The following is a 13,069-nucleotide window of genomic DNA, read 5'->3' as shown; positions in this document are numbered from 1 at the left end:
GGATCAGTCCAGACCCTGGGATTTACCAGAGTTGTTTTACGCGAGGTGGGACCCAGAGAGTCCCGCTTGGAGAACACCCTCTCCGAAGGCTGCCGAACTCGGAGCCTGGACATCCAAACGGTAATGACGAGCAAAAGTGTGCAGCGACTTCCAAGTCACCACCTTACAAGTCTCCTGAGGAGAAACCTGTTGACACTCCACCCATGACGTAGCTTGCGACCGAGTGGAATGAGCCCTCAAACCTGCCGGAAGATCCTGACGAGCCGGAAGATAAGCTGACCGGATGGCCTCCTTCAACCAGCGAGCAATCGTAACCCTGGAAACTTTATGATCCTTGCGAAGACCACTCCACAGTACAAACAAATGATCTGACATTCGAAAACTGCTGGTAACTTCGAGATAACCAACAGCACACGTTGCACATCCAATTTCCTGAGATCCTTGGAGGAAGGATCCGTACGATCTAAACACGGAAAAGTGGGAAGCTCTACCAACTGATTTAGATGAAAAGAAGAAATGACTTTGGGCAAAAAGGAAGGCACAGTTCGCAAGGAAACTCCCGCATCAGAAATCCTAAGAAAAGGCTCTCTGCAGGACAAAGCCTGTAACTCCGAAATTCTACGAGCCGAAGAAACTGCCACAAGAAAAACCACCTTCATCATAAGATCTTTCAAAGTCGCATGTTTGAGGGGTTCAAAAGGTGCAGTGCAGAGAGCCCTGAGAACCCAATTTAAACTCCACTTAGGTCAAGGGTTCCGAAACGGAGGCCGCAGATACTTTGCGCCTCGGAGAAAACGCGTCACATCCGGATGCTCCGCCAACGACACACCACGAATCATACCCCGAAAGCATCCAAGGGCTGCGACTTGTACCCATAAGGAACTGCAGGACAAGCCTTTCGCCAAACCAGCTTGCAAAAAAGACAAAATGTCAGATATCGAAGCCTGCGCCGGATCCAACTGATGATCTACACACCAAGATGCAAAAACTCTCCATACGCCAAAGAGGTGGAAGGTTTACGAGAACGTAATAGAGTAGCCACCACAGCATCAGAATAACCTTTGTTCTTTAACCAGCGCCTTTCAAAAGCCATGACGCTAGACAAAAAAAGTGTTCGACCTCCTCCAAACAAACGGGTCCCTGACAGAGGAGGCATGGTAGATCCCACAATCATAGAGGACCGTCCAGCGCCAGGCTGATCAAATTCACGAACTATGGACGACATGGCCATTCTGGCGCCACAAAGACTACTTCCGCCCGCTGTACCTCTATCCGTCGCAGGACCTTGCCGATCAGTGGCCAGGGGGGAAACATGTACAGAAGAACATCCTGCGGCCAAGGAACCACCAGAGCGTCTACTCTTTCCGCTCCTCGTTCCCTCCGGCGGCTGAAGAACAGAGGAGCTTTGGAATTCTGGAAGGTTGCCATGAGATCCATTGCCGGTCTGGACCACCTGTTGCATATCAGCTGAAAAGCTTCTACGCACAGTTCCCACTTCCCTGGGTCGAGATGACGACGACTGAGGAAGTCGGCTTGAATATTGTCCACACTGGCTGACCAGCTGTTGCGCCTCCCGTGCCACCAGTTGGCTTCGAGTTCCTCCCTGGCGGTTGATGTATACTAACGAGGTCGCATTGTCGGACAGAATTCGCATCGACTTTCCCCAAAGGAGAGGTAGAAGAGCCTGCAACACCAATCATACCGCTCTGTCCCTGAACAGATGTTTGCTGACACACCGCTCCCCCCAGCATGAAAGGCTGGCCTCTGTGGTGACTACAGTCCACTCCGGAACCTCCTGAGGAACACCACGCCACAGATTGTCCGCTCATAACCACCAATCGAAGCTGGATCGAGCCTCCCCTGTAAGGGGGAGAGGAAGGTAGTATTGTTCCAAAACCGGGCTCCATCGGGAAAGCAATGCAGACTGTAGTGGTCTCATATGCACAAATGCCCAGGGAACCAACTCCAGAGTGGATGTCATTGAACAGAGGACTCTCAATTAATCCCATACACGTGGTATAGGAATGGACAATAAGACTCGGATTTGTGCTTGCAGCTTGAGAAGGCGATGTTCTGGAAGGAACACTCGTCCCTGAAGAGTGTCGAATAGAATGCCCAGAAATTCCAGTGACTTAGAGGGAGCTAGGTGACTTGTCCTCGTTGATCACCCAACCTAGGGATTGCAAGAGGTCGATGACTCTGCTGACTGTTGAGCGACAGAGAGACTCCGACTTCGCTTGAATTAACCAGTTGTCCAAATACGGATGGACCAAAAGACCTTCCTGAGTTGCGCCGCCACCACAACCATTACCTTGGTAAATGTTCTGGGATTTGTGGCTAATCCTAACGGGAGAGCCCTGAATTGATAATGCTGACCAAGAATGCAAAATCTGAGAAACTTCTGATGATTGGAGCGAACGCCGATGTGAAGATAAGCCTCGGTGAGGTCCAGAGACGCAAGAAACTCTCCTTTGTGTACCGAGGCGATGACTAACCTGAGGGTTTCCATTTGAAACTTGGGAATCCATAGGCAACGGGACGAAAAGCTCCCCTCTTTTTTTGGTACGACAAAGTAAATTGAGTAACTACCTCTCCGTTGTTCCAGTCAAGGAAATGGAACAATAGCTCCTAGATCGCTGAGACGCTACAGAGTGTCCTTTACTGCCTGACGTTTTTCCAGGTAAGAACACGGTGAAACCAGAAACCGGATGCGAAGCTGCCAAACAAAATCTAAAGCGTATCCTTGACTTATCGCCTTGAGAACGCAGTGACTGGACATCCATCTGGTCCATTCTCCGTAAAACAGAGACAGCCTGCCTCCTATAACCGGAATTGGGGAATGGACCGGCCTTATCTCATTGGGCAGATTTCGCTCCACCTGCAGCTTGGGGATATCCTGGTCTTCCGAAAAGGCGGCCACGAAAGGACTGAGACCAAGTCTGCTGCCTGCCAGACTACTGCTTTGCAGACGGAGCCGATGGACGAGAAGAATGGAATCTTCGACCAGACCGAAAACGAGTGAGGGAGGAGAAGGAACTTCGAGCTCTAGGACGATCCTCTGGAAGTTTGTGAATCTTATTCTCTCCTAAGGACTGGATCATATCTTCTAAGTCCTTTCCAAAGAGCAATTTTCCCTTAAAAGGCAGAACTCCCAACTGAGCCTTGAAGATGCATCCGTTGACCAATTCCTTAACCAGAGGAGCCTGCGAGCCGACACTGCCGACACCATAGAACGAGCTGAAGTCCTGAGAAGATCATATAAAGCAACTGCACTGAGGGCTACAGTAGCCTCTAATCGACCGGCTTGCGCTACCTCCTCGTCAGAGAGGGAAGAATTGTTCTGCAACTACTGAACCCAATGCAGCCCTGCTCGCAAAGCCAAGCTGCTACACATAGCCGCCCGCATCCCTAGTGCGGAAACCTAAAAACTTCGCATGAGCTGTACCTCCAATTTCCGGTCCTGCAGATCTTTAAAGGCCGTGGCTCCCATCACTGGGATAGTTGTCCTCTTAGTGACCGCTGACACTGCAGCATCTACCTTGGGGAGCTTCAAAACCTCCAAGGCCTCCTCCGGTAACGGATATAGCTTGTCCATGGCCCGGCCTACCTTCAGACCTAATTCAGGAGTGTCCCACTCATGGTTCAAGAGGTCAGTGAGAGAAAGATGGAAAGGAAAAGACGCCGTCAGACCCCTAAGGCCCAGCAACAATGGATCGATATCTCCCACCCGAGAGTCCTTCTGCGGAGCCTCAAGACCCAATTCCATTAAAATCGCCGGGATCAAAGGACTAAGTTCCTTCCTCCTAAAAAGGCGGACCACTTTGGGATCATCCCCGTCCGCTATGTAAGGGCCAGAACTATTACCCTGACCAGGATCCCCTCAGAGATCCACATCCAGCAGGGACGTGTCCCCGATATCCAATGGGTTCTGGTCGGAGCCATCTGAAGTAGTAACCGTGGAGTGAGCCGGCCCTGAGCGAAGAGGACACTTTGGAACTGGATCAGAACCAAAACCACTTGGTCTCGAACGTTTGGAGGACCGGGCCTTCGGACCCTGCACAGAGGAACTCTCTCTGCGCTTCCTTTGCTCCTTCTTGGATTTGTAGGCCTTATGCAGGAACCTGATAAAATCCCCTGAAAAGGAAGAAGAGGAATTTGAGGCCTCCTCGAGGCTCTCCTCATCTGAGCCTGCTGCATCTTTGTGCGGTTTGTCCCCTCCGGGAACAGCTGGCCACGGTGACAAGGGAGGAGGATCCGATACTCCCTGCATGACCTGCTGTGTCGCTGCTCGCACGAACTCAACAAAGCTTCCGTACCTGCACTGCAGCGAAACGGGTCCGGAGTAGGGTGCAGCTGCACCGAGGCTTCGGGGCTGCGCGAGCCAGCCGACTCGCATCCTTTGCGGCTAAAATAGACGGGCCTTCCCCACTGGGGAGGCAAGCAGAGCAGAGACTCCCTTGAGAGCCGCGTGCACGGCAGGCCGCGCAGCATCAAGAAAAAACTGAAAAATGGCACGAACAAAAAAGAAAAGGAAAAAAAACATACCCCGATGTGAAAAAGAAATCTACGGCACTACTGAGCACTGTGTTAGCGAGAAACTACAAAAGCTGCTGACACAACAAAAATATAAATTTTTTTTTTCCCTGAATTGCTGCGGGCCCCGGGAGCTGCTCCAAATACGGTGAGTGAGCCGGGCCCCCCAGTATCACCCTGGCCAGGAGTGATTGCTGGGTAAATAACCTCCCCAACTCTGGCAGCCTCAGAACCAGGAGGGTTAGTCCCCTCAGGACCTCCCCACCTCCTGGGAGGCAGTGAAGCGGCTGCTAATTAAAACTAGACCGCTTAAGCTACTTCACTTTTTTTTTTTTTTTTTAATCTTAAAGGACTAGTCCCAATAAAAAAAACCTAGAACAAACCTCACTAAATAGAATGCCTAAGTATTCTGACAAAAAAACTAACTACCACAGACTGCAGGGTTTTGCACCTCCACCTCCCCTGGGAGACAGAGAAATACTGATGGACTGCAGGTGGCACCCCAGGGTATAGGGCAGAGTCAGTAGAATCTTTCTCTGCCTCCCTCTGCTGGAATGGAGGCAAAACCCAGGGTCTGGACTGATCCAGGTACGTACAGGGAACAGGAGTTAGAATCGGTGGGGAAGAAGAAAATCCGGCGTCTGAATCTTCATTTGGCTGTGTTGGAGCAGTTGGTTCTGACAACAAAATGGCTGCCGTTCCCACGCTAGACGGGAGCGGGGCAGACCCTTCAGCGAGCAGTCGCGCTTGAGAGCGAGATGTGGAACGACCGGCCGGCATCGAGGGACCCTCCCCGCAGGGGAGGCATCTTGAGCATATGCCTTCGCGGGAGAGCCACGTCTTGGGCTCTCCACAGGCATTGCATCGCGAGGATCGTGGCATGGGGGAAAAGCCGAGCAGGTAAGTAAAAACCACCCCCGGAGGCTGTCAGGAGCGGGTAAATGAAAATAGAAACCTCCGCTCAGAAAATACAACGACCTGAAATTTTATTTTTTTTTTATAAGCAGAGGAATGTCACCTCTCTGCTAGCGCTGCCCCGAGGAACATGGCATCTCAGGGCAGCATGTCATCGTGAAGGGGGAGAGGTTGGAGAAAACCTAATAGTCTATCCTCTTAGAAAACTTGACTGGGGAACCGCAGGTTCTGCCACCTTCATCTGCTGGAGACAGAGAAATACTGAAGGGACGAGGGCGCTCCAGGTTATTAATGAACACCGTTCGAGTTTTTCTCTGTCTCCATCTGTTGGAAGGGAGGTACAACCCACGGTCTGGACTGATCCGGGTACGTACAGGGAACGCAGCTGTCTGCTGCCCGGCCTGCAAAAGATTGCACCAGCTCCCAGCACTGCTTGAAGTGCATGCTTTTTTTTTTTCCCAATAAACTTTCTACAGACAAAACCAGCAAAATAAGAAAGGCAAGGAGAGAGTAGAGGGAAGAAAGCAAGACCAGATGGAGAAGGACTATGCAGCAGGACTGAGCCCAAGGCCTCCTTACCCTACGGATCTCTTCTGCTGCCTGGAGGAGGGCTAGGGCCGCAGCCTTCACCTCATTCCTGTCCTTTTTTAATTTTGCTTGTCACCTGATATTGGTTCTCACACACTCAACTGAGGGAGGGAGCTACTGCTTTCACCTCAGCAGGTCAAACCGGCCTGTTCAATCCAAGCAGGCCAAGATCCACAAGCACGGATGCATGGAGACAGAGAAAAACTGGCTGGCTGGTGCCTGAGCAGAGCTATATGAGAGTGAGTTCAGCAAGTTTTTGTTTTCCATCTCCACCTGCACAACCCACTGTAAAATCCCTCCCATGGCATATAAAGGACAAGAATCATAACCAGAGACATGTAAGCTCAGGATGAATACAGCAAGGCCACACACACTTCTACATCAAAGAGGGAAAATCCCTCAGACAATTGGTGGTTCGTTAGCTACTCGTGGCAGCCAAGTCAATTTTCTGAGCACAGGCCCCAGGTAAATGTGCCATTCCTGTGGGATAAAAATAAATCTTCCTGTAAAGCAGCAGCACTAACAGCTGAAATCACTCATACCTGTTCTCTCCAGCAATTGCTACCACATGAGGTTTCTTACTCAGAAGGAACTTCTTCAGGGTTTCCATGTCACGGATCTGGAGTAAAGAGATAAGCATGACTGCAGATTCTGTGCAGAGAGCCCATGAGCAACACTGCATCCCTTAACCCCCCACAGCATCCCTCACCTTTCGCTCCCGCTCCTCCTCTCTCCAGGCATTTCTTCTCTTGGTAAAGTACGGCAAGCGGAGAAAGTCTGTAACCTCCCCTTCACCATTCACCAGGGCACAGAAGACAGGATGGTCTCTGGGAAACAAATGCTACGCATAATAGGGTCAGATAGATCACATGCAACAGTGCTTCACAAATCTTTACCCCTAGGAGCAGCACTGTACAAGGAATTAAAAGCCCTGGACATGAACTCAAGGCTCTCCTCTACCATTGCCTCTCATACCTTTAGGGAAGTCACCATTTCCCTGGTAACAAATATATCAAATGGGTACTGGGATCCTTAGCTAGCAGGAACACAAATCAGATTCTTTGTAATATCGTAGAAGAGTGGAATTATGACACTGATTTTATTTGGTTATCAATGACCTGGCAATAAATGAAGCCAGTAAAATACAGAGAAACTTCCAAACTTTAGGGAATGAGCTCAAACATCAGGCAAACACAGCAGCATGTTCAGAGGTACTGCCTGTTCATAGAAACACAGAAACATGATGGAAGAAAAAGGTCATTATGGGCTACAGAGTCTGCCCATTGTTCATTACCAGAGCGCTGCCATACTCCGGGATTTCAAAGGATGGGGCAGAAGGCCTTCACCATCCACACCAACCACTCAGCTTTATAATTACTTATAACTCTCTCAGAGATCATGGTGAGGGAAATAAAGGCTTGGTTGTATCGCCATCTTTAACAGTTGCAGCCCAAGGTAGCAGTGAAATGGTAACATTTACATTTTCCTTGATTTCAGCCAGACCAGTCCAAATGCATGTGTTATGCTCCCCAACCATAAGAACATAAGATATGCCATAATGGGTCATACCAAGGGTCCATCAAGCCCAGCATCCTGTGTCCAACAGCGGCCAATCTAAGTCACAAGAACCTGGCAAGTATCTGGCAAATACCCAAACATTAAATAGATCAAGTTACTATTTCTTACTGATTAATAGCAGTTTATGGACTTCTCCTCTAGGAACTTGCCCAAACCTTTTTTAAACCCAGTTACACTAACTGCCATAAGCAATGAATTCTAGAGCTTAATTATGCGCTAAGTGAAAAATAATTTTCTCTGATTTGTTTTAAATGAGCTACTTACTAATTTCATGGCATGCCCCCTAGTACTCCTATTATCTGAGAGAGTAAATAATCAATTTACCTTAACCCTTCTGCTGCCACGGTCCTTAGCCACTAAGCAACACAACTCCTCCTTTAGCCTTTTCATTTTACACTTTATTGCTGCCTCACCAAAAAAAACAGTCCAAATTTAAAAGAGAAGTGACAGAAAATGAAGAAATTACTTACCTGATAATTTCGTTTTCCTTAGTGTAGACAGATGGACTCAGGACTAATGAGTTATACTCCCCTGCCAGCAGATGGAGACAGAGTCAGATTTCAATTTTGGCGTCACCCTAGATACACACCTGCAGTGACCTCAGCCCTTCAGTATTCTCTTCAAAAGCCACTGTGGACATACTATTGAAAAAACTTGATTTAAAATATGATTTAAAACAGTTAACTGTAACTGTATTCAACCAATCAAACACTGAACCCCAATAAGAATATAGGGATTGGGTAACGGCTTACCCGTAATCTCTTGAAATAGATATCCACTCCATGGGCGAATCCTTGGCACCATTCTTGGGCAGTCGTGGGCGGGATGATGAGTCCATCTGTCTACATTAAGGAAAACGAAATTATCAGGTAAGTAATTTCTTCATTTCCTAGCATGTAGCCAGATGGACTCAGGACCAATGGGATGTACAAAAGTTACTCCTGATCAGGGCGGGAGGCTGCCCATGGTCCAATTAACACCACTCTTGCAAAGGCTGAATCCTACTGGGCCTGTACATCCTGGCAATAGAACCTGGAGAAAGTGTGCAAGGAGGACCACATTGCCACTTGGCAGATATCAATGGGAGACAGCAGTCTAGCTTCCGCCATGACACCGCCTGAGCCCTAGTGGAATGAGCTTTAACCTGAGAAGGTAATGGCTTTCCTGCCTCCACATAGGCTCCCGTGACCACCTCCTTAATCCAGTAAGCTAAGGTAGCCCGCGAAGCTGGTTCGCCCTGCTTCCTTCCATCATGAAGCACAAACAGACAGTCTGTCTTTCAGACCAGTTCTGAAACTTCCAGATATCGCACCGAAAGTCTACTGACATTCAAATGACGGAGGAGGCAGTACTCTTCTGTGTCCTTGTGCTTACCTAGGGATGGCAACAAAATGGATTGATTCAAATGAACTCCGAGACTACCTTGGGCAAGAAGGATGGAACGGTAACGAAGCTGTAATGTTCTTGGAGTCATCCGAGGAATGGTTCCCAAATACGGCAATGACTGTAGTTCAGAGATGCGACATGCTGAACATATAGCCACCAGGAACACCGTTCTCAAGGTTAATAAATGCAGTAAGCTGAAAGGAGGGCCCTGCCAAAAATTCTAATACTAGATTAAGATTCCACAGGGGAATCGTCCATCTTAGGGGTGGCTGGATGTACTTCACCCCTTTCAGAAAACGGGCTACGTCCAGATGAGCTGACAGGCGGGTTCCATTCACCTTGCTCCTGAAACAAGCAAACCTGCAAAAATTCCAGAATTAGTGGGATTTTGACCGACTGAGGGAGAACACTGCATTCCTCGCACCAGGCCTCAAATACTCTCCAGACCTGCACGTAAGCTAGGGACATAGACAACTTCCGAGCGTCGAGTAAGCTAGCAATTACTGCTGCAGAATATCCTCGCTTCATCAGGTGAGCCCTCTCAAGGGCCAGACCGTAAGACAAATGAGTTGGATCCTTGTGAAGGACTGGTCCCTGCTGTAGCAGGTCCCCGTGCAGTGGGAGGCACAGGGGAGGTCTCCACCAGGAGTCTCCGCAGGTCTGCATACCACAGACACCTGGGCCAATCTGGAGCTACTAGTAGGACTAATCCCCAGTGGTGTTCGATTCTGCGAATGACCCTGCACAGAAGATGTCACTGAGAGACGGTGAATAGCAACTCTTCTTCCAGCCAGATCTGAATGAGAGGGTTGATCCCCAGGGACCAGTGATCTCTTCTGTGACTGAAGAATTGGGGAACCTTTGCATTATGAGACAAGGCCAGCAGATCGATGGACGCGAGACCCCATCTGAAAGGCTTTGGCTGACAATGCCCACTCTCCTGGATCCAGACTCTCCCCTACTTAAAGTCTGCTCTGTCGTCGTCTTTTTCTGTGATGTGGGAGGCTGAGATCATCTGTTGATGCATTTCTGCCCATTCCATAAGGAGATCTGCCTCCTGTGACACTTACTGGCTGCTCTTGGTTCCACCCTGGCGGTTGATGTAGGCTATCATTGCGTTGTCCGAGATTACATGGACCACTTAACCCTGGAGTCTGTGGCTGAATTGTAGACACACCAATCTGATTGCTTGGGCTTCCAGGTGATTGATGTTCCAAAGGGCTTCTTCCTCGGTCGTCAGGTCCTGACAGTGAGCTCCCCAGCCCTGGAGGCTTGCGTCTGTTGTCAGGACCAGCCAGTTTGGAGAGGACAGGGGTACACCCCTGCTCAGATGAGTTTCCTGTAGACACCACTGGAACTGAGAACATACTCTCACCGGTAAGTTGAGGTGAATCAAATAGTCTTGAGACTGCGGGTTCCAACATGACGGTAGTGAGCGTTGAAGTGGTCACATATGGCACTACTTCCAGGGTTGCTGCCATCAAACCAAGAAGCTGGAGATAGCGCCATACAGTTGGGCATATCGTGCTCATCAACTGACGCACCTGGGACATCAACTTCCTTATCCGCGTGGTCGGAAGGAAGACCTTGCCCTGCTTAGTGTCGAACCGAACTCCCAGATATTCCAAGGACTAGGAAGGCTTGAGACTGCTTTTGTCCATGTTTACCACCCTACTGAGTTCCTGAAGCAAGGAGGTCACCTTGTTGGTCACCCGGAGACTCTCTTCCATGGACTTGGCCCGAATCACCAGTCGTCCAGGATTTCCTCTTTTCTCAATGCTGCCACTATGACCACCATAATCTTGGAAAAAGTTCTGGGGGCGGTGGCTAAGCCAAAGGGCAGAGCCTGGAACTGATAAAGGTGACCCAGTACCTCAAAGTGTAGGAAACTGTGTTCTTGATGGATTGGAATATGTAGGTAGGCCTCAGATAGGTCCAGGGAGATTAAGAACTCTCTTGATTGTATGGCCATTATCATGGAGCATAGGGTTTCCACGTGGAAATGTTTCATACGTAGATGTCGGTTGATGCTCTTGAGGTCCAGGATGGGTCTAAAGAAACCTTCCTTCTTGGGTACGATGAAATAGATGGAATAATGCCCCATATTTTCCTGGGGCGCAGGTACTGGGATTATAGCCCTCATCCTGGGGAGCCTTAAAAAAGTAGTCTCCACTGCTTGCTTCTTGTGCTGGGAGTGGCAAGGAGACATCATGAATATGTCTCAAGGAATGCTGTGAAATTCCAGCGCATATCCTTCTCATATGACCTCCAGTACCTATTTGTCCGAAGTGATCTTGACCCACTTCTGGTAAAAAGAGGAACAATCAACCCCCTAACTCCTCATTCTGAGGGTGAGTCAACAAATTTTCATTGGAGGGGGAGGGGGGGGTTTGGGTCAAATCTGAACCCGAGCCTGCCCCTCTCTTGGGCTGTCGACTACGAAAGGACTGAGTCCTCCCAAAGGGCCAAGACCTCCGAAATATCGAGTTTCTGTAGGAGCTAAAGTGTTGGGAGCCCCTGGATCAACCTCTCATAGGCGAGGGGCACTGTAACTGCTTCTGATAGCCAGGGAACTGGAAATTCGCCCCATTTACTGGCCAGCTTTTCCAACTGGCTTCTGAAAAGGAGTGATCTTTGTAAGATCTGCCTTGGAGGCTGCATCTGCTGACCAATTTCACAGCCATAGCTCTCTTCTGGCCGCCACCACTGAGGCCACTCCTCTGGCCGAAGTATGGACTAGATCCGAGCTCATATCATCTAAAAAAGCAGTGGCAGGTTTCATAATCGCTCTGGAATTCACCTCAAGTCATCCACCTCCTGAGAGAAGAGTAGGCATGAACAAGCTACCAAGGCACAACAAGAAGCAATCTGTAAGGTCATTGCTACTGTTTAAGGATGGCCTCCATCTGTTTATCGTGCGCATCCTTTAAGGCCGCTCCTCCCTCCACGGGGATAGTTGTTCGCTTAGAAATGGCACAGACCAGTGCATCCACTTTAGAGAAAGCAGAGTTGCTTACCTGTAATAGGTGTTCTCCCAGGACAGCAGGATGTAGTCCTCACATATGGGCGATGTCATCAGGCGAAGCCCTATTATGGAACACTTTTGCCAAAGTTTCTAGAAACATTGATTGGCACACTGAGCATGCCCAGCACGCCATGATCCCTGTGTCCACAGGGGTCTCCCTTCAGTCTCGTTTGTAGCAAAAAGTGCGAGCGAAAAAATAAAATAATAAACGTAAGCAGACCCAACTCTGCAGGGTGGCGGGTGGGTTTTGTGAGGACATCCTGCCTGTCCTGGGAGAACACCTGTTACAGGTAAGCAAATTTGTTTTCTCCCAGAACAAGCAGGATGGTAGTCTTCACATATGGGTGATTAGCAAGCTACAGGCTGACTCATATTACAACAGGCCAATAGCAGACAACTCATGCAGCAGGCACAATAATTGGGGTGCTATTGACAATGATGAGGCAGCCTGAAATCACAGCAGGTGGTTGTGGAAGGAGTTGGGGATTATACTGGAACAAAGTTTTTCAAGACTGACTGGCCAAAGGCAGTGTCTTGATGGATGTCCTTATCTATGCAGTAGAGGGCTGCGAATGTGTGAAGAGCTCCATGTCGCAGCCTAGTAGATGTCGGTAATTGGTATTGAACGATAGTGTGCTACCGTTGTTGTCATGGCACTTACAAACTGTGCCTGCTCTCACCCCTGGAGAGGAAGGCCTGCTTCCTCATAGCAGAATTCGAAACAGTCTGCTAGCCAGTTAGAGAGAGTTTATTTGCCCACTGGAACTTGCAGCTTATCTTTGTCAAAGAAGCAAAGAGTTGGGTGGATTTCCTATGCAGTGCGGTCTAGATAGAATGCAAGTGAACGCTTACAGTCCAAGGTGTGCAAAACCCTCTCGCCCTGGTGACAGTGAGGCCTTGGGAAAGAGTGGGCAGACTACAGACTGAGTACGGTGAGAGGCTGTGTCCACTTTAAGAAGAAATTTAGGGTGAGTACGGAGGACCATTCGGTCACGGAGGAACCTAGTGTCGGCTGAGTATGCAACAAGGGCTTGTAACTCACTG

General features: G+C 49.2%; 1 protein-coding gene across 2 annotated transcripts in view; it reads right to left on the bottom strand.

Moving 5' to 3' along the window:
• The window catches only part of SUPT6H (SPT6 homolog, histone chaperone and transcription elongation factor), a 260,364-nt gene that overhangs the window by 115,194 nt on the left and 132,101 nt on the right, over positions 1-13,069 (bottom strand). For both annotated transcript variants that reach the window (XM_029611011.1, XM_029611012.1), the window contains exons 19-20: positions 6,746-6,863; positions 6,579-6,655 (exon numbers count right to left, since the gene is read on the bottom strand). In XM_029611011.1, the coding sequence (XP_029466871.1) occupies positions 6,579-6,655; positions 6,746-6,863 (195 nt within the window). The remainder of the gene's footprint in view (positions 1-6,578; positions 6,656-6,745; positions 6,864-13,069) is intronic.

This window comes from Rhinatrema bivittatum, chromosome 8, assembly GCF_901001135.1.
Source record: "Rhinatrema bivittatum chromosome 8, aRhiBiv1.1, whole genome shotgun sequence".
Lineage (NCBI taxonomy): Eukaryota > Metazoa > Chordata > Amphibia > Gymnophiona > Rhinatrematidae > Rhinatrema > Rhinatrema bivittatum.
This window is presented reverse-complemented; position numbering and strand designations above follow the sequence as displayed.